This window comes from Amphibalanus amphitrite, unplaced genomic scaffold, assembly GCF_019059575.1.
Source record: "Amphibalanus amphitrite isolate SeventyFive unplaced genomic scaffold, NRLGWU_Aamphi_draft 000911F_arrow, whole genome shotgun sequence".
NCBI lineage: Eukaryota > Metazoa > Arthropoda > Thecostraca > Balanomorpha > Balanidae > Amphibalanus > Amphibalanus amphitrite.
The window spans coordinates 262,642-289,246 of NW_024882405.1; the positions used below are offsets into that span (position 1 = coordinate 262,642).

General features: G+C 48.9%; 2 protein-coding genes and 1 long non-coding RNA gene across 14 annotated transcripts in view; 2 read left to right on the top strand and 1 right to left on the bottom strand.

The window, feature by feature from the left end:
• The window catches only part of LOC122367957 (ruvB-like 2), a 51,396-nt gene extending 38,449 nt beyond the window's left edge, over positions 1-12,947 (top strand). For 3 of the 11 annotated variants that reach the window (XM_043341518.1, XM_043341520.1, XM_043341515.1), the window contains 10 exons: positions 7,815-7,909; positions 8,075-8,306; positions 8,880-9,030; positions 9,498-9,660; positions 9,961-10,189; positions 10,469-10,581; positions 11,001-11,221; positions 11,682-11,820; positions 12,232-12,337; positions 12,664-12,947. In XM_043341518.1, the coding sequence (XP_043197453.1) occupies positions 7,901-7,909; positions 8,075-8,306; positions 8,880-9,030; positions 9,498-9,660; positions 9,961-10,189; positions 10,469-10,581; positions 11,001-11,221; positions 11,682-11,820; positions 12,232-12,337; positions 12,664-12,701 (1,401 nt within the window). In that variant the 5' untranslated portion in view covers positions 7,815-7,900 and the 3' untranslated portion in view covers positions 12,702-12,947. Of the gene's footprint in view, positions 1-6,577; positions 6,688-6,746; positions 7,248-7,814; positions 7,910-8,074; positions 8,307-8,879; positions 9,031-9,497; positions 9,661-9,960; positions 10,190-10,468; positions 10,582-11,000; positions 11,222-11,681; positions 11,821-12,231; positions 12,338-12,663 lie in introns of those variants that run through there. The other 8 variants (XM_043341516.1, XM_043341526.1, XM_043341519.1 and 5 more) reach the window with 8 other exon arrangements.
• On the bottom strand, positions 1,412-5,895 carry LOC122367959. Its single transcript, XR_006254154.1, has 3 exons — positions 5,726-5,895; positions 3,572-4,412; positions 1,412-2,757 (listed from the first exon to the last, which is right to left on the bottom strand). It is a non-coding gene; the product is annotated as an uncharacterized LOC122367959 (long non-coding RNA).
• A 506-nt stretch (positions 12,948-13,453) lies between the features above and the next one.
• Positions 13,454-26,281, top strand: LOC122367958 (succinate--CoA ligase [GDP-forming] subunit beta, mitochondrial-like). Of its 2 annotated transcripts, XR_006254153.1 has the most exons (11): positions 13,471-13,640; positions 18,285-18,438; positions 18,590-18,689; positions 19,049-19,201; positions 20,128-20,308; positions 20,658-20,780; positions 20,986-21,121; positions 21,550-21,684; positions 22,936-23,064; positions 23,361-23,560; positions 26,166-26,281. XR_006254153.1 is itself a non-coding variant. In XM_043341528.1 (10 exons), the coding sequence occupies exons 1-10, from the start codon at positions 13,584-13,586 to the stop codon at positions 23,465-23,467; spliced, it is 1,275 nt and encodes a 424-aa protein (XP_043197463.1). In that variant the 5' UTR covers positions 13,454-13,583; the 3' UTR covers positions 23,468-23,905. The 2 variants fall into 2 exon arrangements, 1 of the variants encoding a protein (XP_043197463.1); XM_043341528.1 differs by lacking the exon at positions 26,166-26,281 and having other exon boundaries at positions 13,454-13,640; positions 23,361-23,905.
• The last annotated feature ends 324 nt before the right edge of the window (positions 26,282-26,605 follow it).

Genomic DNA, 26,605 nt, shown 5'->3' on the forward strand with positions numbered 1-26,605 from the left:
TCTAGGTCTGCCGTCACTCTACTACAGGAGGCGACGAGGAGATATGATCGCGATATACCAGCTGCTGCACGGTGGAGTCGACCTGGATCCGGAGCTGTTCGTCACGCCAGCTGCCGCTGGTCCCACCAGAGGCCACGCCTGGAAACTGAGGAAACCGAGGGCTGAAACAAGAACGAGAAGACTCGCTCTTGGAGTCAGGGTCGTAAACGACTGGAACGCCCTACCAGCATCGGTTGTTTCATCTCGCTCCTTGAATGCCTTCAAAGCCAAGCTCGACGCCCACTGGTCCCACCTCCAATACACCATTCACATCAATGATGTGGCGTAGTGTGATATGACAATGAGGAAGTGACACAGTCAAGGAGCTCGATAAAGTAAGAGTCCTAAAGGCCAAGTGGCCTTCTAAATCTCGTACATCGTAAGTGTAAGTGTAAGTGTAAGTGTAAGTATTTCCCGAAAATTTCCCTTTGCGAAAGCTGCTTTATCGATACACGCGCGCACGTGTGTGCTTGCAGGCGTGCACCGTGAGCAGCGTCACCGGGAATGTGGCGTCAGCTGATTGATGCGTTTGCTGCTTTTGAACAGGTGCGTACGGTACATATCGTTCACATTAAAAACTAATTAATGCTATTATAAATTGAATTCGTTGTTATTATAAATTGACACTGTATATTATTATAATGTGTCAAACTAGTATTATTCGAATGTGACATTCAATGAACAATCAAGTAATTATCAAAAGGCTCGAATTATAATTTGAGTCTTGGCGACTAAATAGAAATAGCGTATCAACCTCGTAGTAATCAACCTCGTAGCGTATTTGTGAGAAAATAGATAGAATTGAATTTATCAGCGAGTCGCTTTCCTGGTTGATCTTATTTTGGCATTGCTTTTTATTTCACACCCGCAACCATATATACCTGGTGCCGAATATCCCGCAGCGGGCATGGACACAACACTTGCGGCGGCATCGTCAGCCCAGCTTGATGCAAAACTGCTTCTGTAAATAAAATAACACTGAAGTGGTGCTGGTTCTCCAGCTATTATCTTCAGTGCAAATGAAGGCCGAGAGAACGTGCCTTCTTAAAGTTTTAATTATATGACATCCCGGCGTACTGCACGTCGTCGTGGGTGGTGTTTTACGGCCGCTGCTAGCACCCTGCCACCATACGCAGCGAAATCGGTTTACGGGCGCGTCGACTCCGGTGGTCATTTTGCGCCCATCTGTTTCCAGACATTGACAAACTCGGACGCCCCAATGTTGAATGACGCTAGCTGGTCTCCAAAAGCCAACACAGTGATTTGTCTGACTTAACCTAACATCGACGTGACTTGTGGACCGACGCATGGAAAATGTACCAAAAAATCCGTCTAGACCATCCGTTCGGAAGTTTGATGAGCAAACTAAACCTGCATCCCTCCCAGCAATTCGTATATTCATCTCAGTACTTCAAGAAGTCCGGGTTAAAATATGCGCACAAAACGCACGTTAACGAATTTAAAACGGAACTAAGCTTCAGCACTCACACGCAAAACTGAGGCGAAACTTGAGTTGTCATTCAATTGTATAAATGATGTGAATTTACCACGAGCACAGAGTAGCAACCAACGGCGCAGAACCAACATGCTCGGTCCGAACTCAGCTCTGCAGATACAGCTCTCACCGCGCCCCGAACAGTCTCACAAACGGCAAATTACCGAGGTTACCACGATCACGAATATGAATGATCATTGGTCACCAAAACTATATAGTGGGGATGTGTTGCCCGCCAATCGTAGTCACTTATGTTCACAATAAAGTCACCACAGTTAGGTCTGATGCGTGAAATTCATGGCATTCGAATAGGTATATCAGTAATATCGCGGTAGGGGAAGCACACAGGTCGTGTTTAAAGTACAGACAAGTCCGCCAAACAAATACACCCATCATGATAGATAACGAATGTTAGTTAAAACTCACCGGAACTATCGTTCTCATACATACGGCTACGGGAGAGGGGGATGAACGTCACAATGACCAACTGCACAGCAAATGAATCGTACAATTATCACAGTTATACTTTGATCATAACGAACTTAACCTAGCACCGGTGTAATTCCTCCCTGCTTCCCGCAGCCTCTTATCTATCATCTGATCATCCTCGCAACTATCTCATTCAAAGTTAGGTTATCACCCCGACCAGCACCCTATTTCCACCGAAGTGTTCACTCCATGCAACACTGTCAATCCCGTGACAGACCGTGCCGCGCCGACCGTCCTTAGCGCCACCATGCCTCCGTTAAACTTTGGGTGACAAGCCCGCCGGTCAGGACGCCTCGGCGGCTTGGCGCCGCATCGCCTCCGCAGGGGCAAGACTCGATAGGAAGCGCAGATCTGATCTGCATGATTTGCAAAGCCATGTCCAGGATCCCCGATGACGTCCGGAAGCCTTGAGTCATTCGCTCGACCGCTCCAGTTGGTATTTTGCAGAGCACCGCCGCCGCCGGCTCCCGCCACAGCCAGCGCAGCGGCGCGGCACGCAGACTGAGAGGCCACACAGCAGTCGTGTTGCACACCGCCGCCGGCCCCCGCCATAGCCAACGCAGCGGCGAGTCCACCTGGTCTTGCGGCACGCAGAGAGGCCACACACAAAAGTCTTGTGACGCGCAGAGAGGCCACAGTCTTGTGACGCGACGGACGAGCCGCCCAGCGCGCCATCCACGTAGATGCTTTGCTATCTTCGTCCACAGGACACCACCGGACTGTCGTCCACGAGTCTAGAAGGGTACAGAACGGACGGTCAGACGGTCTGAGGTGAAAGAACCACGGGGAGACGGTCACGTATGTGTGTGTGTGGGGGGGGGGAGGGGGAGGTAATCCGAGTGAATTGAGCGGAGACACTTGGGTAGTACATTGCAAAAATAGGACTGATATCTGACTAGCTGGGAGACTTTTAAGCCAGGCACACACATCTCGGTAGTGAGTCCGGTTTCGAGTCGCCTCGGCGCTCAATATATGCAATTATTGACGGGGATGGTCAGTTGGTAGGAGTAGCCGCACTAAGTTGAAGTCAGTGGAGTGGACAGGCCGTGTCTGGCTTTACTGGGTACATTTAACTTTATTTCAATTTTGCACATTCAAGCACAACTTTGGCATATCGACAGTTCCGAGCAAGAACATCCTTAGTGTCAAATTTTTCGAAGTTGAGATTTTTATACCATTCGACTCAGCTCGACGAGCTGAGTCGAATGGTATGAACATCTCAATTTCGAAAAATTTGACACTTTGGATGTTCTTGCTCGGAACTGTCGATATCTTAACTATCCAGTTACCCGGCATACCGTGACCGGACGGCAAGGATCGTGGCCGACCCAACAAGCTCTGCTTAGCGAGGACTCTGGCTGTTTATCTACACATGGTGAAACATTGGAGTTAACTTTATTTTGAAAAAATGTTTCGAACGGCCCCATAATCGAAGTTCCTGTCAAAATGCTTACAATATCAACTGGCATGCGCAGCAGCTAACATTGACCTGTATATTTTACAATATCTTTCGGACATTTCGGAGCCGGAATTCCTTCACTTTCTTACCTCATGAACATTTCGGAGCCGGAATGGGTCTCTGTAGTATAGATAGCGTCAAAAGCGGCCAACGGTGTTTGCGGTTCAACTTCTTTAGAAGATCACTGGACAGTCTTGCTGGTAGTAACATCAGTGCAGCGCGGCGTGTCAGAACGTGAAGCTGCTACACTGCACGTATCGCCCGCCGTGGCCGCGTCCGCGTACCAGCCCTCGGGCCATTTCGCCATCGGCCGCGCTGTTCTTACGGCTGTTCGGTGTACCGTGCGAACATACGTCCAGCATGGTCGGCCCCTGCGGTAACTGTGCCGCCTCCTTGGCTAGTGTGTCGACTGTCGGCACGCTTATTACCCTACAGCCCGCACCGGAACCGGCGTTGTGAATCCGGTCATCTTTCTCCCCGCGCAAGCAGGGACTGCCACACTGCAACTTCGAGTATTCACTGCTGTGTCGCCGGTCTCGAGCAAAGGGCCGGCTGGCTGTCCGTACTCCGTAGTTTGGCAGATGACTAGTGGGTCCCCCTACTCATCCTCTGAGTGGTCCAGCAGCCCGCGCAGCGCTGCGACGAGGTCCACCATCTCGGCTCTGTAGCTGCAGCATGTGACCGGCCCGCCTAAGCTCGCTCGACGTCGGACCGCGGCCCGGGAGAGAACAAGCTGGGCCGACTGGCCGAGCTAGGCTAACTGCACCGGGTCCAAGCTGCCGGCCGGTGCACCTCCCATGCACGGCGCTCCAAGACTAGGAGATGATCGGATACGGCGAATGCTGCCACCGCCGGCCCAGGTGAGCTGTACCAACCATTGCCAATGCATCGGTCAGCCGGGCAAGCCCTGCCACCAACGTGGAAGACAAGCTGAAAAGCACAGGGAACGAATCCCATCAGCAATCTGTGTGGGACACCATGGTAGGGGACACCATTGTACAAGCAGACAGGGATAGGGAACAGCAGTTATGACTCATGGCGTCAAAGAAACGAACAATGAAATTCACACTCTACATCACTTAAAATACATGTACATTGTACAGCACAATTTCAAACACCCAAGTCCCTCCACACTCCCATGATGTTGTCAAGATGATCATGTTTTGAATTTGTGGCACTGGTAAGGCTGGCATCACCAACTGCAGAAGCTGAATGGTAGGTTGTAGGTTTTAGTTTTTTGTTTTAGATTGGTAGGTTGCAGGTTGGTTGGTTGTAGGTTCACAGGTTTTATGTTTTTAAATTGGTAGGTTGTAGGTGTAGGCATTGTGAAGTAGCACCAGGTTTGTTTAGGTTAGATACGCTGATGGCGACACCAGCTTTACTGATACTGAAAATGCAATCTAGCAGTCTGGCCAGTCTATGATGCAAATCAGTCTGGCGCACTGTGGTATCTCCGATTCATTTATGGAGACATTTCTATTATTGGCATCATTTCCAATTTTGACCACTCTTCTGTTACAAAAATGGAAACGCTCGTTCCATAGGCACGCTAACATCTCCACACAATTTTTTTTTTGCCAAGGGTGGCTGGATTTGATGTATAACCGCTGTTTCGCTTTTAACAAGCACGGATACACGAAAAGCACTTGTCTTCTTGCATGGAAAGCTGTTGTATGCATTCAAATTCACCACTTTAAAATGCTCCTGAATCGTATCCATTTATGGAGACTTAGTTTCCAAAAATGGAAATGCCGATGTTCCAAAATAGAGACGCTGAAGTACAAATGTGTGCAAACTGAGCTCAACTGTGTTTTAGCAATGTGAAATTAGCAAAGTAACATCTATATAAAGTATCAGACAACCAGATGAAGATCTGGCATCAACAATTAATTCAGAGAACTCGAAGGCTGTATCAAGAGCATTGAGCAACCACCAATTGAGACCTATTTTTGAAAACAGCCGTAGGTAGTTCCGCAACCTTCCCTCATTTGAAAAACAGACGTTGGTAGGGTCAACAACGACATGAAATATAATCCATATTTCATCCTCTTTCGAACCTTACAACTCTCATTGCTCCACAATTAATGCAAACATGTGAATTTCAGCAACTTATGCTTCGTCACGAAGTAGAACACTTTAAACCCAGCTAAGTATCGCATGCTTCCAATAGTTACAATGCAAAATGATGGCATTTGTAGGAAAGGATAACATATATAGGAAACATATTGAATTATGCTAGGTACCTGCATTGTCCTTCTCGAATTAAATCACTTTTAAGTACAACTTTGTAATGCATTGGTCATCACAAGTCACGAGGCAAAAATGGAGGGGATGTTACGGAAATGGCGCACTGCCGCTTGTACGGTTTATATTTCGAAACAGAATTGATGGGGAAAATAAGACATTTTGCACTAATTGATAAGATTCACCCAGCATTGCAATAGAGAACTTATCTACCATATATTATAGACCAATCAGTGTTTGGGGCTACCAATGTCTCATTTTTCAGCTACCTCTTTACAACAGTGACACTTTGCATGGTGACACTGACACATAAAGTACTGAAATTCACACATTTGCATTAATTGTAGAGCAATGAGGGTAACACAGTTGGAAAGCAGACGAAACATACATTATAATTCAATTTTTAGTTGACCCTACCAATGTCCACGTTTTCGTAAAAGGCGCCTCATCAAAGTTACCCCCGTCCAACTTCAGCCCAAAGTTGACATTTCAAGACCTGTGCCTTCTCTCCCTGTTGTTATTTCCCAATAAATTTATACTTAATGGATTTAAAAATTCATTTTCTTTCGAAAAATACTACATTTTATAAGTTTCAACGCCTAGGTATCGATATATTTTAGAATTACTGAAGGCATGACGATTCTTTATATAATTACAAAATTCCTGGCGAAGACGAATTTAGATAAAGATAGTAAAAAATATGTATTTATGAAATCCCATAGGATGATTGTAGACAAACTTTTATGAAAATCTATAATGTAGTTAGGGAGAAAGTATCTTGCAAGTTGTGCTAGCAACAGTTGTCAAGACCTGAACCCGTTGCCCGCATGCTGAAGGAATTTCTCGGTGTTACCTAGTGTTTTTATATACCTTGTGTGCTTGCGTGTGTGCGCTTGGGCCGATTGGGGTGTGTGCGTTGGGTAAAAATGGGCATATGCCTGGATTTTTCATTATTATTTTTGTCGGCTTGTATATTTGGACAATGTCCTATAAATATCCTATATATCATATGATCTTGTTTGTGTGTGTTCGTCTTAGGGTGGCGAGTGTGGGCGTGGACGTGGTGAATTTAGCTCTTAGCCTTACCAGAATAAAACATGTGTAGCCTTAGAATAGAATATTTGTAGGATTTGTATTACCTTTCAAACTCTGTATCGAAACAGGTTTACTCACTGAACCATAACTTTATTTTATTGTCACCCTTCATTGATTAAAATTATTAATTATACGAGGATTGAGGGGTCACAGCGAGAACATCCTTGGTGCCGATTCTAGAATTTCACAGGAAAAGCCAAAATTTTTGACTGACACATCAGTGTTTAGGCTATTCCACTTGATATCTCAATTTCAGCACAGGAAGCAGCTAGCACTGCTAGTTACCTTGACCTGGAAGGCCAGACTGGAAAGGATGGCAATCTTAAGATCATATCAGTGCTGTCTGCTGAGGCATTCAGTTGGTGCGGTGTGCCCCATGGTGTGGATTTACTGTGAAGTTTTGCAGACTGTGTGGACTAGAACTAGGTAATGAAAAATATTTATAGTATGAGCATCAAGTACAAAGTGTGAAGACATGTAAATGAGTCATATTAATTAGTGATGCTCACTATGGTCCCGACAGTTCAATGAATAGCTTTCCACTTAAAAATAATATCCATTAATGAAAGTGTCAACTGTCTTGTCAATTTTTTGGTATATCAACTTGATTGGTGGTTGGAAAAACTGTCTGGCAGTTAGTTTCAAGTAGTTGTACAAGTAGTTGTAACTTGTAGGTACTAGAAATAAGACAACGCTAAGCCCCTAGTCCCTACCTGAGAATCTCGGTTTGGTTATGGCTATACAAGTTCTACAGCCTGGGTGGCTATACCTCATTGCTTCAACCTGCTACACTACACCTCATTCACATTGAACTGGCATACAGTGCTTTTTGCCTTGTCTTGCTTTGAAATTATTGCCTGTTCATTGCCTATATATTATTACCTTTTGCCTGTTTAGGGTGTCTTGCAATTTGCATGGGTCATCAATAATAAATGCTACCCTTATTTGGTTGATGGTTCTGACTGTTAACATGATTACCCACCTTTGTTTCAGGAAACATCTTAAATTTAATACAATTTCTTTGGATACAGCCTCTTTGATTCCCTACTTGCGAGGAAAATAGCTCTGAGCCTTCTATAATGGCTGCTGTAAGTATCTACATGACAGTTTGGCTAGGAACCTCACCTTACATTTCTGTTCAGTTTCTGGTTGTTTTGAGATCACAGAATGGATGGATCAGCTTATGTCCTCATCTGGTGGATGCAGTAAATGGTGTAACTATGTCCTAACTCCATTGTGTGGCCGTTTGTCAGGCGGCGGCGCAGAAGGTGGCCGAGGTGCGCGAGGTGACCCGCCTGGAGCGGGTCGGCGCCCACTCGCACATCCGCGGCCTGGGCCTGGACGATGCGCTGGAGGCGCGGCCCAGCTCGCAGGGCATGGTGGGCCAGCAGGTGGCGCGCCGCGCCGCCGGCCTCGTGCTGCAGATGATCCAGGAGGGCAAGATCGCCGGCCGCGCCATCCTCATCGCCGGTCAGCCGGGCACCGGTGAGTGACGGGCGGCACCGGTCGGAGGGCGAGGGGAGCTGCCTACAGGGATGTGGGTGGTAGGTACTGTAAAACGGTAGATGACTGAGTCTCCAACCCAGCTCCAGTGTAATTTTCTTCGACCGTTGTTTCGTTTCTTGCTCCGCCTTCGTCTCTTATCAAATTACCCGTGCGGCTCCTGACGAAATGTGCCGCCTCCAGAAAAAAAATGCACTAACTTTGGCTTCGCCTCATTCCATCTCAACCGTAACGATTTCACGAATGCAACGGGGAATGCTTGAGGACAGAGAAATTATCCGGGAGGAATCGGGCTGCCTGCCGATTGGCGCACCTCTGAGCGGTTTGGGAGTTAAGATCCACTCCGAAAATATTCAACGGATTTTGGCATCGAGACGAGCTTGCCTTTTTTACGAAGAGTGCGTAGGATACGTCCCGTACTTCCTTTTGACATGACCCGGACCGACCGGGCCGGAACATGCTCACTTCTCAGTCCAGTCTCATGCTTCATGCTTGTGCCATCTTGGGGCGGACTGTGGCCCTATTTGACCATAGCACACCCTTTCACGCTGGCAGGTAAGACGGCGCTGGCCATGGGCCTGGCCCAGGCTCTGGGCGCCGACACGCCGTTCACATCAATGTCCGGATCGGAGATCTACAGTCTCGAGATGAACAAGACGGAGGCGCTGATGCAGGCCTTCCGCAAGTCCATCGGTGTCAGAATCAAGTAAGTTGATAATGGTTTAGTCGCTTACAAGCGTTAAGCCATTCTTATAAAGAAAAAGAACGGAGGACGGAAGGAAAAAAAAGAACTCAATGAATTAAACGATTCCGTTTTTATTGGTTATCATAAAGGTTCCGTCCCTCTACCACCCCCCCCCCCTTCGTTGTTTTGCTAGGATGCGTTTTTTCGTCTATATGATCAAGAGCTTTAGTAAATGAAACAGGAATTATTTCCTGCATTTTGCAGAGCGAACTAAAGAGGGATATAGTTGACAAGACACTTTATAAAATTGAACGGCTTTTGTTACCTTCATTGCAATTTCTTCGTTATATATAGCACCTTTTTGTACGGGCTTGTGCTGAGTATGCGCGACCCCATTCGCGAGTTATTCAACCAAACCGCTGTGGGCGCTGTGACTGATCATGCGATTCGAGCCCGAGACCTGACGAGTTCCACTGCCCGTCCGCCAGGGAGGAGACTGAGATAATCGAGGGCGAGGTGGTGGAAATTCAGGTGGACCGGCCGGCCACCGGCACGGGCGCCAAGGTCGGCAAACTCACCCTGAAGACCACTGAGATGGAGACCATCTACGACCTCGGCACAAAGATGATCGACGCACTCGTCAAGGAGAAGGTAGGCAGGTAGCACTCGTAATGGATGCAGAAGGGAGAGGCCTGGACCGATGCCTGGGCGTGGGTTAAATGGTTCTGTTTGTTAGGTGTTACTGGCTGTAAATGTTAGTTGGTATACACAATGCATTATAGCAATTCTGAGGGACGGATGATTTTTTACGATATAAATTATCCCACCCCTACTTCATCCTACTGTTTCGTATGTTTGCTTTCGAGCTGTCCACGTAACCCAGCAGTTCATTCCCTGTGCCGCCCCGCGGCTGAGCTCCCCACACCACCTTACACCTCGCTCCGCCCCCAGGCCCAGGCCGGTGACGTCATCACAATCGACAAGGCCACCGGCAAGATCACCAAGCTGGGTCGGGCGTTCACACGCGCCAGAGACTACGACGCCACAGCGCCCCAGACGCGCTTCGTCCAGTGTCCCGAGGGCGAGCTGCAGAAACGCAAGGAGGTGGTGCACACGGTCACACTGCACGAGATTGACGTCATCAACAGCCGCACCCAGGGATTCCTGGCGCTCTTCTCCGGTGGGTTCGGGGAGAGAATGGGAGTTCATAGCATGCTGACGGCTGTTTGAATCTGGCATGCTAGTTTGTGTTGGATATTTGCCGTAATACTGGTGCGACAGCCAGTCAATCGTACCATTATTACATACATCTACTGTTCTTTATTAACACGACTCGACTCCTTTGGTTCTCAAATGTTTTACTCTGTGTCGCGCTTTTTTCCTGAGGACCACACACGAGACAGTCAAGCTATTACCCTGGCTGTGGGCTGACCGCCCCATCCCTGTCCCTCACTCTCAGGTGACACTGGTGAGATCAAGTCTGAGGTGCGAGACCAGATCAACACCAAGGTGGCCGAGTGGCGCGAGGAGGGCAAGGCCGAGATCGTGCCTGGGGTGCTGTTTGTGGACGAGGTGAGACATTAGACGTGCTCAGCTGCGTACCGGAACCAGTGGAAACACGGCACCATGATGTGCTGGGTAGATATTGAGGGGAGAGGAATGCCATTTGTAGGTGTAACGAACGAAGCATTGACTGAGAGTTTACGTCTTAATGGTGACATTCGCCTGTTTTTTTTTCTGCTATTTCTGAATGAACGACCGTCTTGTTACGGTCACGTGGTGATATTTTTTGGCGATTGCCTGCTCCTTTTTACTTTAAAAAGCCTGATCAAGGTGACAACGGCCGAAGCAGTTCGACTCACCAAAAAACGATTCGGACTCGGAAGAACGCTAAATCTGTTACGGTAGTGATTCTTAGCGTTGTTCTGCCTATTTTTATCACAGTACCCGCTCCGACCTCACCGTCATTCTACCACCGCACTCCTTCACAGGTACACATGCTGGACATTGAGTGTTTCTCGTTCCTGAACCGCGCCCTGGAGAACGAGATGGCTCCGATCCTGGTGATGGCTACGAACCGGGGCATCACGCGGATCCGCGGCACCAACTACAGCTCACCGCACGGCGTGCCCATCGACCTGCTGGACCGGACAGTCATCATCTCCACCCGGCCCTACCAGGAGAGCGAGACCAAACAGATCCTGAAAATCAGGTCAGGCTTGTGTGGGGAGAGGAGGGAGAGGGAACGCGGCGATGGGGCGGATGGTGTTCCGTTGAAGTGGGTTGATTGTGGAAAGCGAGGCAGATTTGGAGGGCTGAGGTACCTTGTGTTGGAAGGACTTTGTTGCCTGCCTGTGCGTTTGTAAGGTACGAGCATCGGTGTTGCCGTATTGCTAAGAGATAATGGAAGGCCAATAACTCACCACTTGAACATGGTTGGCTTCTTGGAGATTGTCCTCCCGCTGCCTCTTTCCCTTCTGTCGCAATTCCATAGTACTGAACAAATCCGGTTGACAGGTGTGAGGTGAGCTGATCTTGACCAGATATGAGTTCCGACCCTGAGCTTCGTACTTTCCCGTTATTTCCCACCGGTCACCAGGCGTGGAGTCACACTGACCCGATACGACCTGACCTCGTGTCGCGCTAACCCGTTACTTCTCACCGGCCCCCAGGTGTGAGGAGGAGGACTGTGAGATGGCGGATGACGCTCTCACCGTGCTCACCAGGATCGGCATGGAGACGTCGCTCCGATACGCCATTCAACTCATCACACTCGCCTCGCTGGTGGCGCGAAAACGCGGCGCCGCTGAGGTACGGCTGGGAAGGGTGCCAGAGGACGGGGGACAGTCACAGAGCCGCGGAGGTTCGTCTGGGAAGGGAGAGGGAGCGGGGGGACAGCAAGCAATGGATAGCGGAGTCTCAGTGTCGTAGAACGTTTTTTTTTTTTCGCTGTGAGAGGAGCAAGACGGGCGAGTTTCGGTCTTGCAGATGTATCGTCTATTTAGGCTTTGAATCGGGCCCCGCAATAGCGAGGTTTTCCTGAAGATACAGGCAGGCTCCTGTGTTTCTTGCTTTTGGGGTTCTTTTAGAACTCCCAAATGTCTTATAGCGTCATGCAATGATATCCTGACAGCTATGAGGTAACTGATATTGACTTGCTGAGTGACATGTCATCTAATATATAATTGTTTTATCGGACCGTATGTTATGGCGATGTTTCAGATCGAGATTGAGGACGTGAAGCGGGTCTACTCGCTGTTCCTGGACCAGAGTCGGTCGGCGCAGTTCCTCAAGGACTACCAGGATCAGTTCATGTTCAGCGAAATCGGTACGGATTTCCGCTGCTCGATTGCACTGCAACTATGACGTCTACCAAGTTCTTTTAATGAACAATATTTGTCTTTGCGATCTGAGCTGTGCTATGTATGACGGTCCACGAGCTCAGCGATTTCAAAACCATTCGTTTTTTTTCTCGCTGACGAAACACAAAATTTGCATTTCTTGTTTTGCTTTCAAGTGAGTCGTTAAACCAATAAATGGCAGGACACCAAGACTTATTCCGTATGCAGTACTGTGTGCTACTAAACGCCGTTATTATCACAGCAGTAGCGACCTGTGCCGCTAGGGAGGCTCACTCTCTCCCTCTATTCGTAGGTGCCGGGGACGACGGTGCTGCCATGGAGACCGCATAGAGCTCGTGACTGACCCCGCCCTGTGGTGCCTGCCTGCCGACGTGGCTCGTCTTGGACGGTGACGTTGGCCGGCGTTGCATTCTCTCGTCTCATCCCAGTGGTTCCGTTATTCATCGCACATTGGCTGGCGACGTTAGTTTTTGTTGCCTCCGGCCGCGCTGAAACGTGGCTGAGTCGATAGTGTATTTTGTTGAACGTTTTCCGTACTGTATTCCGTAATACAGCATCTCCATCGTCAACAGTGAATCTTGTGTGAGTTTGAGCAGCCTTGATTGCCCGATTATAAATTAATAGCGTGTCGAGGCGGGAAGCTTCGACTTCAATGTCAGATCTGTCAAAGAAACTGACGCATCATAAATGAATCACCAAGCAACTTAGTTTGGAAGCAGCAGCGGCTACTAGCGGACGAGAGATGCCAATTTTAGTGATATCGTAAATAATGCCTCATCCATTGAGGGCGATATTTTGATTACGATACTAACCCGGTTTACATAGGGTTTGTTGCAAGCTTATATCTCCGTCCGTGATGTTGCAAAAGATGCCAATGGTGCTTAACAATTTACAAAATGATCCCCTCTAAATATTTGAAGACCACTGCAACGAAATTATCGCCAAATTAACGAGCTAGAGCCTCGTCAAATATGCTATGTAAACCGGGTTACTGATTGATAAAAGATCACGATGGATAATTTGTCTGGAGGGATACTTCCATTGAAGGGATTTGGTAGCCCTGATGCCAAGTGTTCATGGCGCTCTTTCGACATTTATGGCAGCCGCTTTTTCTCGGCGGTCTCTAATGTTATTTTTTAGGCTTTACAGGTCCTTTTTGTCGGTGTTCAGAGCAAATATTATATTTTGTTGGGTTTTAAAAGCCATTTCCGAATGATGGCTGCTTCAGCGCTACCGCGGATGCTCAGCAAGGGGCTACTTGGTAGGAAGGTGAGTGCATCAAACGTCAGTGTACCTTCCTTACTTATACTTACTTATAGTATGCGGAATTTAGGAAGGCCTTTCGGCCTCTTGGATCCGGACGTGATGAGCTATGTGTCAGTGTGTCACTGCATCAGTCGTTGAAGTGTAAGGTGTACTTGGCGTGAGCCCAGTGTTTGTCAAGCCTGGCCTTGAAGCTGTTGACATAGGGCGCATCGACCACAGCAGGGGGCAGAGAGTTCCAGTCATTCAGGACTCGTATGCTGAAGGCGTTCTGCCGCACCCTGGAGACAGCTCTTGGTTTGGACAGTTTCCACTCGTGTCCTCGAGTTCTGGTCGTTGTCGCCGCGGTAAAGAATGGGATGGGTCAACATCCACTCCCCGTCGAAGCACCTGGTAGACCAAGATCATGTCGCCCTGTCGGCACCGATGGTAGAGCGATGGCAAGTCCAGGCTCCGAAGTCTCTCCTGGTATGGCAAGTGGCGGATGCTGGCAACCAGTCTCGTGGCTCTCCGCTGTACACGCTCAATGCGCTTCTGATCTTCTCGGTTGAAAGGTCCCCACACCACGTTGGCGTACTCAAGGTGGGGGCGAACCATGGTCCGGTAGAGCATTGGAAGTGTAATCTCGTCAATGACCCCGAAAGATCGTCGGATGACAGTCAGGATGTGCGACGCTCTGGCTATGACAGCGGCGGCCTGTTCCCGAAACTTGAGCTGGTTGTCTATCTTGACCCCCAGGTCCTTTTCCACCAAAGTCTGTTCTAACTGGGTGTCTCCCATGTGGTATATATGATTGGCGTTTCGAAGACCCAGGTGCAGGGACTTGCACTTCGACTGGTTGAAGGGAAGTTGCCAGTTTTCGGACCATCTCAGCAGACGCAGAGCGTCGAGGTCTCTCTGCAAGGTTACAGTATCCGCAGCCTGACCGACACTTCTATAGAGTTTTGTGTCGTCTGCGAATAGCTCAAGCCCTGATGAGACACAGGCCAGCAAGTCATTAACGTCATTAAGACCAGGAACAACAAGGGACCTAGAACCGTCCCCTGTGGTACGCCGCTGGTAACTGAAACCCAGTCCGACTTTGTACCATTAATTGTCACGCGCTGCTGTCGGTCAGTCAGGAATGCCCTGATCCATTCGAGTAGGCGACCCCCAATACCACAAGATTGGAGCTTCAACAGTAGGCGCTGGTGGGGTACCGAATTGAACGCCTTACTAAAGTCCAAGTACAGGGCGTCGACCGGGTCTCCTTCCTCCAGTGCACGGGTCCAATCTTCAACAGTTTCAAGAAGCTGCGTAGAACACGACCTCTTCTGTCTGAAGCCATGTTGCAGGAATTGCTCAGCTGATCAGTATCAATGAGGAACATCATCATCTGGTCACGAACCAATGATTCAAGGACCTTGCATGGCACGGCCGTCAATGTCACTGGTCGGTAGTTTGCAGGGCTGTCCTTCACTCCCTTCTTAAAGATGGGGACGATCTCATCCCTGCGCCAGTCGCTTGGTAAGGTGGAGTTGTTCAATGAAGAACGGAAGAGACGCGCCCATGGTTCTGCCATAACCAGTGCCGTTTCCCGCAGGATGCGAGGATGCAGTCCGTCCGGTCCCTGAGAGCTGTCTATCTTTAGGTACAGCAGTTTCTCCCTGACTGCACCAGTGCTGATATCAATGTTGGTCAGTGGGGGTCCAGGGTAAACAGGTGGTGGTGCCGGCAGAACGGGGTCCTCGGTCGTGAACACACTGTGGAAGAAGTGATTGAGCAGGTTAGCCTTATCACGATCCCCACGAATCATCGTTCCGTCCTCTGCTTTCAAGTCCTCCACTCTAGTCTTGGTCCGTAGTCGAGTGCCTGCATACCGCCAGAACCCTTTAGCGTTCGTTCGTAGATTCGTCGCCAGATGTCTCTCGAAATTCGCCCGCAGGTTCCGAGTGAGTGTTCGGAGCTTGTTGCGCGCACGACAGAATCGGGCATAGTCGATCGTGTCTCTGGTTTGCATGTACTGCAGCCACAGTGTCCGTTTTTGCTTCTTTAACCGAATGGCTTCGTCATTAATGTAGATATTCTTGTTTTTCCGTTTTTACTTGGTAAAGGGTATGCAAGTGGTAGAGTGTTCCAAGAGTTTGGCCTTGATAAAATCGAACATGGCGTGCGTATCTAGAGACGTACTTGATGGCCACTCTACTTCAGACATTAATTGGTTGAGCAGTGTGAAGTTACCCTTGTTGAGACTGAGGTGGCGCTCCAAAGACTCAGTGGGAGGACAGTAGCATGCCACTTGGAACTGGAGCATGATGTGGTCGCTTGTCCCCAAGCCAGGCAGATATTCCAAGTTCTTAACCATGGCCTCTTCAGATGACAAGATTAAATCAAGCGTGTGGGGTGTTTCACCGAGCCTAAATCTGGTAGGCTTGTCAACATGCTGGTAGAGAAATGCATCGTTCAACAGGTCAACAAACCCATGTGAACAGTGCGAGGGAGGGGCTGAGGAAAGACCCACTTGCCAGTTGATCTGCGGCAGATTGAAATCGCCTGCAATAATTACATGCGTATATCTAGAGCTGGTAGCCTGCTTGAATAGAGATCCAATCTTGTTTAGATCTTCTTCGGCAGAACCAGAGGGGCTTCGATAAATACAGCCAAGTAGAAGGACGTCAGAGCTAACCAGGGTCATCTCTATCCAAAGCTGCTCTCTGAATGTTGAATCCTTAAAAACAACTTCAGATACCCGGAGTGATGATTTGGCATAAATGCAGACCCCTCTAATACCACTTGAGCCCAGCTTGGGTTCCGAGAGGTCAAAGTTCAGATACATGACGTAGCCAGGTACAGACAAAAGGGCTGGGGATATTGGGTGAAGTTGGGCTTTAGGTATGACTTCATTAAGTAAGATGAAGTCTGGTTCGTTTCCCGAAATAAACATGCAAAGGTCATCACGTTTCTTCACAAACTGGTCTGCATTTGCATACAGTACCTTGAGACCTTCTTCATATCTTGGTCCTGCCGGCCTGGATTGTCAGCACCTTTCCTGATCCGGGGTCTGGCCCGTCTGGGCCGTCGCTGGGGTTGTCAAGGGCTGCCTCTGAGATGTAGCATGTTGCTGGGGTGCTACAGCACCTTGTGGCCTACCCCGCACAAGTTCAGCTTCCACTGTCCGAGTCAGGTCCAGTTTTCTTGTCACAAGCCGACCCTTCCTAATGGTGAGGTTCACTTCACCTGCATCTGTCCTCCTTCGTAGCTCCTCTCGGAGGCGTCTACCCTCTTCCCTCTCTTTCCAGGTAAAGTCAGGTGAAAGGTATACATTTTTCCAGAGATCTGTCGACCGTAGTTGAGGCGCCAGTTTTAGCACGTCACTTTTAACCTCAGTGTTTTCAAGTCCCACTATCAACAGCCGTGGCTTCTCCTGACCCGGCTTGCCGACCCTGTATGCCTTTGTTACTCTCACATTGAGATGCATAGCATCACGGATCACCTCTCTAAACTTTTCTTTGTCTGCTTCCTCTCGTTCAGCATACAACTCACTTGTTGGCTCCGGGAGGTTATGCACTACAACATTCAGCTTGCGCTTCTCTTTTTCTAAGAAGTCATCAAAGACACCGCTATTGCCTTCTCAGTGCAGAAGCTGGTATTCTCCTTCCCTTGCGATGGAATCGCTTCAAACTTTTTGGCTGCTTTTTGCATCACCTCAGCGCTGCCCTTGACGGCCTCTGCGTAGGACGCCCTATCATCCTGGATTTTCTTGAAGGAGTGCTGTAACATTGTCTCCTGATCTCCGATGAGTTTGGCATGAGCACGCATGACCTTCTCCACCTTTTCCATTCGTTCATCTACATGATCTTTCCTGTTTGGGAAGCGTCAAACTTCCTCATACTGAGCCAGTGTTTTCATACTAAATTTCCATTTAACTTCAGCGGATTCGGTGAAATTTTTTAGTGCATATGTAATGTACCCAAATGTACAGTAAGGAATCCTATCCTTGTAACTTAGGTATGCACAGAATAGAATTATTGTTTCCGTTACTCACGCTAATTGTTAAGTTTTAAGTCTGGGTAGCTGGAATTTTGAAGTGATTAAAATATGCTGTATTGTGAGGCTTGTCTGATTTTCACCTGAATACTGTTTGATTGTCATATTTATTGGCATGCCATCAGCATGCTGAAATTCCTCATTCTGCGGCTTCTCATCAATGAAAATATTGTGGACGAGCTGTTTACCTGAGACTGAGGTAGCATTAGGAAGCAGCAAGTTATTTCCATGTGTGGCAGAACCAATAAAATGTCTAGAAAAGTCAATCAAACGCTATTTAAGGTATCTGTGTCTGATTTATGCAGCATGTATAATAAATATTTGGAAAGATGTTTAGTACCTAATGGATGTAGTGGGCTCCTATAAGTTTTTCATTTAGTTGTCAGGAAAGTGAAAACCAACAAACTTTCAGAATTGTATATTCTTAGGGAGCATTCTCTCCTAATGCACTATGGATCCAACACTATCAGGCTGAAGTGGAAGGATCTTCAGTTGCTTGCTGCAAAGTGTTAAGTTTTTTTTTTGTATTTACTGGGAGTTAATGGATTTAAGTGATTCGCTCTAGCATTTCCAAAACAGTTGCTTATGTGTACTACATAATGTTCATGCCTGTCCTTTTCACAGCTTGTTGGCATCACACCCCTGGCCTCATCAGTCAGGAACCTGAATCTGCTTGAGTACCAGAGCAAGGAGCTTCTGGACAAGCATGGAGTCACTGTGCAAAAGTTCAAAATGGCAGAGTCTGCTGAGCAGGCCAAAGAAGCAGTCAAGACTTTCAGTAAGTGTTCTTCATCAAAAGTCTCTGCAGTCTAGAAAGTGTGCAAACTGCAAAGCCAGTTTTCAGCAGAGTGCTTCTAAGCTTTGGTATTGTTTTGTTTTGAGCAGTTAATTCTGGATTATGAATAGTCTGACATTGTTCTCCTTTGCAGCCCCAGCGGAGTATGTCATCAAAGCCCAGATTTTGGCTGGAGGCCGAGGCAAGGGCACATTTGACAATGGCTTCAAGGGCGGTGTGCACCTGACCAAACAGTAAGCTATTCATGAAATAGTTCCTCGTGTGTCATACATGCCAGTTGCATTGAAAGTGGTAGTGTACCTGATCAGTGGTGTGCTTAAAATCAATTGACTCTTTGTTGACATTGTTGACATTTCTCAGTTGACATTTCTCTTTGATTTGTGTTTATTTGGAAAACTTCTGAAGAGTATAATTGGGAAAGAACCTATCGTTTTGACTGCCAGACCATTTTCTGCAATCCTGTCAGCACTGTGTCTGCAAAGCTCCAGAGCAGACATGCTCGGAATCGGTAAAGAGAAGAGGATCGATATTACCAATTTCCCCCCTCCACTAATCCATGGATTCGCTTCCTAACCACTTTGCGTTCGCACAGGGCGGGTGACGTGCCGATGCTGGTCTCCTCGATGGCCGGCCACCGACTGGTCACCAAGCAGACGCCCAAGGACGGCATCCTGGTCCGCAAGGTGATGGTCGCTGAGTCAGTGGACATCCTCCGCGAGACATACTTCTGCATCCTCATGGACAGGTATGGCGGAGTTTGTAGGGGGGGGGGGGGGAGCAGAAGGATAGTTACTGATCATTATTCAACATGTTAAGTGGTAACCCCTTGTTTCTTTTTCAACCCAGGAAAAGCCACCTAAAGAAAGTGTCTAATTCTTACCGTTCCGCCCGAGACGTACATCATCACGGGTCAGCTTTTTGCCAAACATTTTACGAATATTTAACCAAACCGAACGCTACAACGAACTCCAGGAAGGGCAGGTTTAAGCCAGCAATTTATGAGCCACGTCATACACGTTACAGCCACGATACGCTCGATTGTAGGCTGCTGTCTGCTCGGCTGCTTATTCAGTCGCCGATTTATTCTGGATTTATTCCGTCGCGCTCGGCGGGGTGCACATGTTTGATCCCACGCTGACAGCGTACGCCGTCAAACTTCGTACGGGGCCCGGAAATTAAAGCAACGCTAATGTTTTTTGCTCATTGGTGTCACCTGGCTTTTCACAAAGCCTATTTGGCTCGTTGCTCACCTACAGTGCAATGAAGCATCGATGTTTTTTCAAGACCTGTGTTGTAAAAGCTATGCTAAATTTATATCGCATTGCACTTCAGTCTTCACTGCCAATAGTATATTACAGGGATGTTCCTTGTCCATGTGTTGGTGCATACAACCTGAAATTCTACCATATGATCTCGGCTCTACTAGCCACAGGTTCAAGCTTGTTTATGGACATAAACACAAAAATTGTAGGTCCAGATCTTGTATTCCCCATTCCAGATTCGCCAATGCTTTACATTTTCATACCCAGCTGTCTCAATCCTCCTCCGATCACGCCACTTCCCACTTTTTATCCCCTTCTCAGTTCTCACCCCACCCAAGACCCTTTTCTCTATCCCTTATAACGCCCGCGCCGTGCCTCGTGTGACCCCCTCGCCGCGCACCCTCCCCAGAGAGTACAACGGTCCGGTAGTGATCGCCTCCCCGGACGGCGGTGTCGACATTGAGGAGGTGGCCGAAAAGACACCCGAACGGCTGCGGACGGTGCCTATCGACATCCACGAGGGTATGACGGAGGAGACGGCCCGAGACCTGGCCGCCTTCCTCAACTTCCACGGCGAGCTGCAGGATAAGGTGGGCGGGAGAGAGGGAGTGATGGGGAGCGGAGAGAGGGAAGGGAGGGTCGGTAGAGTGGAAAGGTGTTGGTCTGATGTCAGGTGGGCGGGTGAGCAGTGAGTTTGGGTGTTTTCTTTTTACGAGAGCTTTCAAGGGAATTCGAAGTCAGTGGAGTGCGCAATCGCTGTATGTTCTCACAATTTTCCACATTTCTGGCTCGGTGTGCGCTTGGTTTATTGTGACTGGGTATGACAGTGAAGCGTTATTCGGTACATCTCGGTATAGTTATGAGTGATGATTAAATTTTATCCATGTCTCTAACTCGGTGCAACCCACCATAACCATATCTCATTTCGTGTGTCCCCAGGCTGCGGCGGAGATCCAGGCGCTCTACCGTCTGTTTTTGGCTGTGGACGCCACCCAGGTGGAGATTAACCCGCTGATCGAGACGCCTCAGGGACAGGTGGTGGCCGTAGACGCCAAGATTCAGGTCAGAGCCGCCGTCGGCGTCCGCTCGAACTGCTTTGATGTCACGCAAAAATACCATAGCGTAGGAATTGGATGCATTAGGAAGTCGGTTTGGCGTGGTGGGGTGGTTACTGGTTTTGCTGCGGAAGTCTCGGACCCGCGTCGAACAGCTGGAGACTGGCACGGGTTAGCAGACGTCCTCTGATGGTTTGTTTTGCTGCCAACAGTTCGACGATAACGCGGCGTTCCGTCAGAAGGAGATCTTCGCCATGGAAGATTCGAGCGAGTCTGACCCGCGTGAGGTGGAGGCGGCCAAACACAACCTCAACTACATCGGCATGGACGGCAACATCGGCTGTCTCGGTTAGTCGCACCCGTTTCTCTCCGTTGATCCTGATCATGCATCGCTTAGATAGTTTATTTGAAGTGACATATTTTGTTTTCTTATCTTAGGGAGAAGTATACCCGGTATTGACTCTGACACTTGCACGTGTCAGGGTCGATACTGGGTGTTATGTTTTCATGAACAGACCGGCTTGTAATGATTAAGTGTCGCGACGGTGTGTGTCATTTAACATTTCATGGCAGTTTGCGTGACAGTGCGCTTGTATAAGCTGTTTCGGCAGTGCACGTCTACTCGCCAGTAGACTTATCAACAGCGGTAAATTTAATAGTGTGTACCTTTTCACTGAGTGTAAACCTCTGCACCAACACTGTACCTTTGGGCTCAGCCAGTGAACTCATTGTACTTAAGCTTCATTCAAATCAACTCAGTCTGTCTCACCTTACAGTGAACGGCGCCGGCCTGGCCATGGCCACCATGGACATTATCAAGCTGCACGGCGGTGAGCCGGCCAACTTCCTCGACTGCGGCGGCGGAGTGCAGGAGGAGCAGGTCAAGAGCGCCTTCCAGCTACTCACCAACGGTACGGGGCCGGGCGGCCGAGGGGTGACAGGGGTGAGACATTCAGCACTGTCATCGTTTGCCTCCTGCTCTTCGGGGCCAGTTGTTACTCTTGAGTGAGCTCATTTACTACTTGATCGTGGACTTGAGTGATCTTCAGTGCGTTGTTCGGACCCTCATTCAATCTTACAAAAACGTACATAAACGTCATCGTCAAAGCTAATCGATTTTACTGACGTTATTATGCAGAATGTGAACAATGAACGTCACGGTGTCGCTTACTCACCCTTGCAAGTATCTCTGTATAGCGGAGTCGAACTGCTTAAATATGTGTTGGAATGTTCGGCGTGCTTTTAAACTTTAATGTAAGGTTGGGAATATTTTGAATCTTGTAAGATTCGAGAGTTTGTCGAATTTGTTTTTCCTATCAACAGGATGTGCCAGATTTGGTCGTAATATGATGCAACTCTTCGCAATGCAACAATACCCAACCTCCAAAGAAGACGTCCGCATTTGAAAACGATCCTTTTGCGCTCCAAAGTTACTCCCACCTCAGCTTGTAAAAGCAAACAATACGGTGATCCTTATACTGCAATAATAACCTGCCGTGCTGGCTGTGATCGTTCGGCATAGCCGACGTCTATAAGTCTGGGGTTGATCGCTAACAAAGTGCCCACTGATCGCCGGTCGACCGACTTAGCGGGGGCGTTATCCTGCCGTGCCCACGCCCACCGGCTCTCCGGTCAATCATTAGCCGGTGGGGGCGAACGGGAGTTGCCCGCGGCGGGCGGGTCGGGACGGCTACCCGGGATAGAACGGCTTAGCGGCCGGAGCAGGAAACTCATCTGCTGATGGCATGGATTGGGCACGGGAAAATATAGTCGTTGTAAATACTTTGAGAAGATCTGAGAACTGATATGTGCTGGAGGTGGAATTGTTATTGGTGTTGTCGATCTGAAGTGAATTATCTGGGCATGTAAAAAGTGTGTGTGGTTGCAGAATTACTGTTAAAGGCTCCTTCTCTAGAGCTGGTGTTAAGGCTCAGAACGGGATTGGTTTAAAGGTTGAGATCCGCGTCAGAGGCTTTTTTGTAAGTATTTCAGTCCAAACTATTCGACACACTAATCGCAACTTACGAGTGACGAGGCCTTGCGACGCTTTCCTTTTAATCATGTGTATAAGCTGGCCTGCTCTTGAAAACACGGCCAATTTGATCAAGATTGGCTGTGAAAGACTCGGATTTCTATCGTGTTTATGTTTGTCCCACTGACAGACAAGAACGTAAAGGCGATCCTGGTGAACGTGTTCGGCGGCATCGTCAACTGCGCCACCATCGCCAACGGCATCGTCAACGCCTCCAAGTCCATCAGCCTGGACCTGCCGCTCGTCGTCCGACTGGAGGGTAGGTGGCCGACTCGGCGGAACAGGCGGGAGGGCAGCGTTGCCGTTCCAACTAAGGGCGAGCCACTTAAGAGCATTACGGATTTAGGCACATGGTGACTGATTTGAAATTAAAGAGTCCGGCATGTCCCATACATAATTGTCCGGCTATATATTTACCAGTTGTTTCGTACAAGCAAATAGCACAGCAATATTGAAAACAGCAAATCTTATAGCGGACGCAGCGCTGCGGATCATTGCTAGTCTTCGTTTCCTCTCCTTCAAAATCTAACAAGCGTGCCGCTCTCTTAATCCCAGGTACAAACGTAAATGAGGCGCGCAAGATCCTGGCCGACTCTCAGCTACCGATCAAGACGGCCACCGATCTGGATGACGCCGCGATGAAGGCTGTGGCCAGTCTGTAGGAGCCTCTCTAGAAGCCTCTGCGGCGCGGGGCGCCAGGGGCGGCCGGTGCCGCAGCCGGCCTGTTGGCGTCCTGTGGTGGAGCTGATGGCCAGGTGGGATCTCTGGGAGAGGTGTGGCGGCAGTGTGTGACCGCCCCGGGAGCGCCCCGTGTGAGGGCTCCCCGCCGGAACGGTGATGGGTGCCTCTCGTAGCCATACGCCGCCGGGAGTTCCGAGTGGCTCTGTGCGAATGTCAATAGTGAGGGGTGTTACAGAATGGTATTGTTTTGTTGGTGCTAGCTGAATGAGGCCTTTGTAATATTTGAGACGTTTCGGTGATTTTTTCCAGTATACTTTCTCACATGGTGACATTCCAGACACTGGGCCACGTCATTGTGTGATATGGTGCGGCGTTTAAACCGCAATGGTGCCTCAAATATATCCCGGTGAACATGGACATCTTTGTTTACGTATGCCTGTTTTATTGCATGGAAAATTGTGGATTTGCGATGAATTCACAGAATAATGACACTGATGCTACGCATTCGCTGCCTGAACTAAGTTAACTCGTTAAAAAATTATTGTGGCGGGAGGATTAGAATGCTTTGTAATTGACTCAATATGTGCACTGTAAAGCGTTACAAGCAACATTTTTTTACTTTATTTCATTTTCCCTTGCTTTTTCATAATCTTATTACGGAGCGAGCGAAGCGAGCGGAGTCTTTCCTTAGATTAACGGAAATTTCTGAGTATGAGCGGCCGGCCGGCCGGCCGGCCGGCCGGCCGTGCGGACGCTTTTGCGAGGCTTATATCTCAGCAACCACTTGACCGATTTACACGCGGTAATTTTTGTAGGGTAGCTTCATTCCTTCTACCAAGTATTGGACTATTCCCGATCCATGTGGGTGACCCCTTATGCACGTGCCACGTGCAAAACGAAGAGGTGTCAGTTTTGTAATTGTTGCAATATCTCGGTAACTACTTGGCCGATTGCGCTGAAAGTTGGCATGTAGGTAGGCACCCACTAGGCACTGCATATCCATGTGCCAGAGTTGGGGTGCTGCTGCACGTGCGCACGTGCAGGGGTCGTTTCCAGATCTCGAGAACGGCTGGACCGATGGCGCTCAAATTTGGTACACGGTTAGGGACCAGTTAGTAGGGTGCCGTGCACAAGTCAGTTGGGACCCATTTTGCACGTGCGCACGTGCAGGGTGCCGCTCCCAGATCTCGAGAACGGCTGGGCCGATTGTGCTCAAATTTGGCACATCGCTAGAAACCGGTCAGTAGGGTGCCGTGCACAAGTCAGTTGGAGGTACCCCCTCGAAATTTCGCACGTGCAAGACTCACCCCTCGCTCGCTCCGTTAGTCGCCCCAAAAGGCGCTATACTGGTGTTTATTTACTGTACAGAAATCATTTCATCTATTCGTCTATTCAGTCGCAGTTAATCTAAAGGCTGCCCTAGCTAGGATTTTGTTCGCCTTTAGCTGGCCGTTCAATAGTTTTCCTAAATTGTGCTTCGGTCGATCAGGTAGTTGAATAGCTTTTATTAAGAATTGACGGCTCGTTTGATTGGCTATGAAGAGTTTTGATTTCAAATGCAACTCCCAAATTGCCGTGTTACATAACAAATGCAGAACTGATTGCCAACTGTCAAGCTGCCAAGCGGCCTGAAGTTGAAATTAGTTTAATGTTTAAGCCCCAATTAATTTGCAGCACTCCAGCTGTAAATCGTTTCTAGGCTGGTTCCGTTTTTACTAGTTTGACTGGTTGTTACTGGTAGCGACTACCGATAATCATTGCAATCAATCATTACAAGCGACAGGGTCGTTTGGTGTGCGATATAAACGCGGATACGAAACGACCGTGGCCGGTACTGCATACGCTCTAAAGCCGAGTCATGGAGACCAGTAAAACGCCTTTGGGCGAAGAACGAGCGAGCGAGATAGTGAGCCCTGCACGTGCGGAAGGGCGTGAGGGTACTTCCAACGGGCTTGCGCAAAGCACCCTTCTAACCGGTCGCTAGCGGTGTGCCAAATTTGAACGCAATCGGCCCAGCCGTTCCTGAGATCTGGAAGCGGCATTCTGCACGTGCGCACGTGCAAACGGGGTCCAAACCGACTTTTGCACGGCACCCTACTAACCGGTCCCCAACCGTGTACCAAATTTGAGCGCAATCGGCCCAGCCGTTCTCGAGATCTGGAAGCGCCCCCTGCACGTGCGCACGTGCTGTAGCACCCCAACCTTAACACATGCAGATGAATTATCTGATGGAGACCTAACTGTGTACCGAGTTTCAATTCAATCGGCCCAACCGTTGTGCCGTTACTGAGGTTGCAATTTTGGGGGTTCTTAAAAAATGTCCAACTTTACCACGCGCCACGTGCGGTGGTTGGCAAGAACGCATGGTGGCCATCACACCACATAACGTTTACGTCCAAGTGACATTCAGTAAAGAAGACCGCTTGTCAATCGGATGTCCCGTTCCTAAGATATTAGCTTTTGAAGAGCGTCCCCACGGCCGGCCGGCCGCTCATACTCAGGATTTTCCCTTAATTCAGTATGAACTCGCTCGCTCGCTGCGCTCGCTCGCTCGTAATAAACCAGCTCCCGTGATTGCCCTGTCATCCCATCTTCTCGTCTGCCCTTTGTCAAGTGTCCCACCCCGGTCATGCTCTCCCCCTCTACCCCTTCGCTCCTCATCCCCTCTTCCTTCCTCAGGTGCCCTGACCTGCACCCGGCGCCGACCTGACTCCACTGGTGACCTCTCGACACGCGGCACGGATGTCACGACCTCCGGTACCCGTGGAGGGGCTCTCGGACATCTCGGACAGTGACGTACTCCAGGTGAAAGCAGAAGAGTGGTGAGTACTGAATAATCGACGGGGAGAGATGCGTGGGGAGCACGTTTTGCGGGGTGGATGTTTGTGAGAGTGTGGAGATGTTTGGTGGGATTCATCGAATCTCAGTGATGCACCGTTCCATTGAGTCACAGTTGATGTTACCGTTAAAATTTTGAGAAGTTGGCGGAGGAGCTGGCGGCAGCGTAATCGGAACAACGGACCCGCTCATTGCTGCTCAACCATAACTTTTTGATGTAAATACTTTGGCGGCACGTCGAAACAAAAATAACTTAATGCAAAAATAACAGGCAATTTACA